The sequence below is a fragment of the Penaeus japonicus genome, unplaced genomic scaffold (assembly GCF_977035675.1).
Source record: "Penaeus japonicus unplaced genomic scaffold, GWHDUDI00000001_assembly GWHDUDI00000019, whole genome shotgun sequence".
NCBI classification, from domain to species: Eukaryota; Metazoa; Arthropoda; class Malacostraca; order Decapoda; family Penaeidae; genus Penaeus; species Penaeus japonicus.
Window position 1 is genome coordinate 27,507,933 of NW_028234421.1, and position 5,000 is coordinate 27,512,932.

At 35.2% G+C, this 5,000-nt stretch overlaps 1 protein-coding gene across 2 annotated transcripts in view; it reads left to right on the plus strand.

Moving 5' to 3' along the window:
* Syn2 (Syntrophin-like 2) overlaps window positions 1–5,000 on the plus strand; it is a 417,606-nt gene that overhangs the window by 389,697 nt on the left and 22,909 nt on the right. For both annotated transcript variants that reach the window (XM_086547584.1, XM_086547585.1), the window contains 2 exons: window positions 1,276–1,662; window positions 4,994–5,000. The exon at window positions 4,994–5,000 is cut by the window's right edge and continues 178 nt beyond it. In XM_086547584.1, coding sequence (XP_086403710.1) covers window positions 1,276–1,662; window positions 4,994–5,000 — 394 coding nt within the window. The remainder of the gene's footprint in view (window positions 1–1,275; window positions 1,663–4,993) is intronic.

Genomic DNA, 5,000 nt, shown 5'->3' on the forward strand with positions numbered 1-5,000 from the left:
TATCACGGCAGGGTGGGGAGGAAAAAAAAGGGTGGGGGGGGGAGGAGAGGGGAGGAGGGAGGGGGGGAGGGGGGGCGGGGGGATGGAAGCCACATTTCAATTATCGGATTTAAGTGGTTTCCATTACCTGATTTGGGCTTCACAATCTGTGTATGCAAATGCGTTGGTGAATGGGAGGAGGGAGAGGAATGGAAGGGTAGTAAGGAAGGACCGATGAATGGAAGAGAAGACGGGACGAAGTGAATGCGGATAAATGTAGGAATAAGAAATAAACAAGCAAAACAAAAATCCATAGATATCCATGCATATTTGTGATAGTATATGCAGCACATACACATACACACATACATAAACATTACATGAATACATACATCAGAGACAAATACACAAGCATATATACACACAATGAAGCCGTGCAATATACTCTATTTGAGAAATGACTCTTCACGCATTTTCGTCAAAAAAAAAAAAAAAATGTAGTTGTGTATAGATCATTATCCCTCTCGGCCAAGTACAGCTCTGAACATAAAATGACTCTGGAGAGATTAATTCCTTATTTTATGACTTTGTAATTAACCAACTCATGGTCTATCAAACCAAGTGAGTTTTATGAGAAGGATAATGGGCACTCCATGCATCCTGGCTTGGAGTATCATGATCAAAATAACTGGAAGTGTGTTTGGAAATGATGGTGATAATGGGGCATCGCCGCAGTAGATGTGACTTTCGGATTTTGATTTTGAAAAATAATGGTAGGGTCATGATTGGTATGATTAATGGTAATTGGTAATGGTAATTAATCATCTGCTAATGGTGCTTATTTATCACCTTTGTTAGATCGTTGTTCTCTCTTTTTTATCTTCTTTGATTATACTTGATATCGTTATTATCAATATTATTGTCATTATCATTAGCATTATTAGAAGTCTTATCCTCATCATCATTATTTTTATTTTTATGATTGTCATTATTATGGATATTATTATCACTATTGATATCATTAACATTATTATTACTTTTATTACTATCGCTATCGTTCTTATCGTTATTATTATTATCATTATTATTATTATTATTATTATTATTATTATTATTATTATTATTATTATTATTATCATCATCATCATTATGATTATCATTGATATTATCATTATTATTATCATTATCATCATTATTAGCATTATTATTATAATCATCATTATCATCTTTATTTATCCTGTTTCACAATAAACCCAACGACAGCACTAACACTCCGCCTCTCCTCTCACCCAACAGACAACAGTTCAACCACAGAGAGCACGACCTCCCAACTACGACCCGAAGATGGCTGGCGGTCGCCTTCCAACCCCACCACCCCAACCACCCCCTCAACCACCGCCACGTCACCCACGTCAACCAAAATGAACAACCACAAAGTCTCGAACGCAGACCAGACTTCGGACTCCTTAGTGTCCAACAACACCACCGATTCCTCCACCAAAAGCATCACATCAACCACAAACAACCTCAACAAAATCAACAGCAGCCGAAGTACCTCGGAGGTCATCACCAACGGCATCTCCACCTCCACCACAACCACCACTACCACTGCCACCACCAACACGGCGAACAACACCTGCAATGGACCCAAGGTGGAGAAGCAGTGGGTGGATGTAGTTACGGGTGAGTGATTTTTTTTTTTTTTTTTTTTTTTATGCGTAATTTTCTTCTTCGTGTTCTTTGGGTATGAGAGATTTTTTTTTTCTATCGTCTTTCATTTCTCTTTGTTTGATTTTTTTTTATTTTCTTTTCTTTAATCCTCATACCTTTTTATCGTGATTTTTTTACCATCATAGATCCCATTATTGAATTGATATCGCTGTGTATGCGCAAGATACTTTTTTGAGGGTATTGTTTGTGTGTGTGTGTGTGTGTGTGTGTGTGTGTGTGTGTGTGTGTGTGTGTGTGTGTGTGTGTGTGTGTGAGTGTGTTGCGTGTGTGTGTGTGTGTGTGTGTGTGTGTGTGTGTGTGTGTGTGTGTGTGTGTGTGTGTTGGAAACGGAAATATTTCTTCATGCTAGTAAAGACATAACTAAAACATTTTTTACAATGTTTATGAAATATACATATTTCAAAATTATTTCAGCTCGTTTGTATATCAGAAATATAACGAGATGTCATTCGTTATTCAGTGCAAGAGGATTGTTAATTGCCTGAATCTCATAACAGGAGATAAAAATATGATTAGTTATGTGATGATGATAGTAATGATAATGATGTTAATAATGATAATGATGATAATAATTATACTGTTAATGATAATAATTATGATAATGAGGATAATGAGACTAATAATCACAAGGATAATAGTTATGATAATAACAATAATAATGATAAAAGTGACAATAATGATAATGATAATAATGACAATGATAATGATAATGATAATAATGACAATGATAATGATAATAATGACAATGATAATGATAATAACAGTAATAATAATAGAAATAGTAGCAGTAGTAATAACGATAATAATGGTAATGATGAAAAGGTAAGAGGTGAGAGCTAGAAAGGACGAAGGAAAAGTTGTTTGAGTTTCATGGATTCCGAAGGTCGCAAATACATAACGTTGTTGTTTTACTGGCGGTGATCTTTTTGCAGTGAGGGTTCGTGTGTTTTCGAAGATCGCAAATGCATCACGAAATAGTTGTTGTTGTTGTTGTTGATGTTGTGTTTATTTGAAGTGGTGTAGGTATTTTTGAAGAGGGTGTTTGAATTTGAAGTGTTTTTGAAGATCGCAAATATGCTAGAGAATAATTGTTTTACCCTGGTTTTGTTGTTGTTTTTTGGAGATGGCGTATGTATTTTTTGTTGTTGTTATTGTTGTTGTTTTCGAAGATGGTGTATGCTTTTTTTGTTTGTTTGTTTTTGTTTTTGTTTTTGTTTTTGTTCGTGCAGCGGAGCGAGATGAGAGCTATCGAGAGGAGATAGAAAAACAAGTTTGAGTTCCATTAAATTTCGAAGATTGCTAATACGTCACGGAATTACTTTAAGCAGTTATTGTTGTTGTTGTTGTTGCTTTTTGGTGGTTTTTGTATTCTTGTTATTGTTGTTGTATTTTGTCTTTGATGTTTCTTTTTTTTTGCGATAGTCGCAGTAGTACTATTATTGTTGCAACTACTATGACTGATATTATCAGTAGTAGTATTTTTTCAATCATTGTAAATCAATCATCGCTACTATTTTCATTGTTATTAACATCCTTGTTATAATCATTATCACTATCATCATGACTATCATTATTCTTATCATTGTTATCACTATCCTTGTTATGATTATTATTATGACCTTCATTACTATTATTGTTTTTGTTATTATCATTATTGCCATTATTAATATTTTTCTTAATATCATCATAATTGTTGTCATTATAATTTTCAATTGTCTCTTATATCATTAACATGTTAGTTATAACAATTTCGCTATTGTCTTAATCATTGCAACGGTTTTAAGAATATTTAGACTATAACCGTTCATAATTCTCCTTTGTACTTCCATACTTACTTAGGAAGAGATTAGGAAAGAGAAGAGAGAAGGATATAAGAGGGATGAAGTTAGAATAAACTATGTAGAAGTTAGAATTGAATCGAAAGTAAAGAATTTGATAGATACAGAAGTAAAGAAGCCAAAAGAAAAAAAATAATAGGTGGGGGGTGGATGAGGGACGAGAGAAATATAGAGCATAAGAAAAAATATCATGTTCCTCAAAAGAGAATAAAGAAGTTGAAATAGAATGAATAGAAAAAAAGTTGAAATACAGAAGTGAATAGAAACATAAAGAAATAGATAAACTTAAATGCAGAAGTAAATAGAAACATAAAAGAAACTGATAAGCTTAAATACAGAAGTAAATAAAAAGAAAAAGAAAGAAGCCGAAAAAAAAGTAAAGAAATAGAAATGGAAAAGAAAGGAAAGAAGAAGGTAAGCGGAATGTAAAGAGGATAAGGGATGATTCAGCTTCGAGTTTCAAGAGGAGATTCCTGTCCAAGTGTCATCTCTTGTTTTCCTCAATTGGCATTACCTCAAGGACCTTATTCTTGTCTCCTTGTTTGCTTCATTTTGCACCAGAATAAAGCGGATTGTTTTATGCAATCGGAATCAAGAAGAATGGGGGAGGGGAGGGGGTTAATGTCTGTGTGGTTGGGGTATGTATGTATATGTATGTGTATCTGTGTGTGTGTGTTTGTGTGGGGGGAGGGTATGTATGTTGGTGTGTGTGTGTTTGTGTGTGTAGGTGTGTGTGTGGTGTATTCATCCTCAGAAATATCCACACCGCTCGTTACTCTCTCCATTCATCTCTCTACATAACACGGTATTCAGTAATCCTTTAAACACCCAGCCTTAATTTTTTCCCCTCCCTTCCCCCCCGCCATGCAACAACATCTGCACACAAACTTGGTAAGACCTAGCATCTTCGTGAAAACCAAGTCAAATATTTACCAAACAACTTGACTTTTGTCTGTATTTCTCTCTCTCTCTCCCTCTCTCTCTCTTTCAAATTTGGGCGACCTGCAAGAGTAAAGTGCGATATACCCAAGTCACCGTCCTATATAGTCCTGTTTCAGTTGGCCTGCCTGGGGACCATACTCGTGGTCTCACACATGTAATATACCTCTATGTTATACGACTCTATATCAATGCGAGACGTGTGTGCATTATAGTGATGGATTTGTGACAATTTATATACAATTTTTGGTACTGTGACATACGAAAGGTATGTACCACACTCCACCTTCTGTAATCAATTCTGATTTTCTATCACCACATCCCTAAGCCAAAAGCTAACAAAAATAATGCTTAGATGATGATTATATTTAAGAAGAAAAGAAAGGAAATTATCCTCACCCCCAAAACACCTCACACCCGAAAGACTCATTCCGTGGCTAACAATTTGCCATTAGACTCTCTTCATCGCTTCTTTATCACTGACTCGCTCTCTCTTCTGCTTTCAGTGCCCCT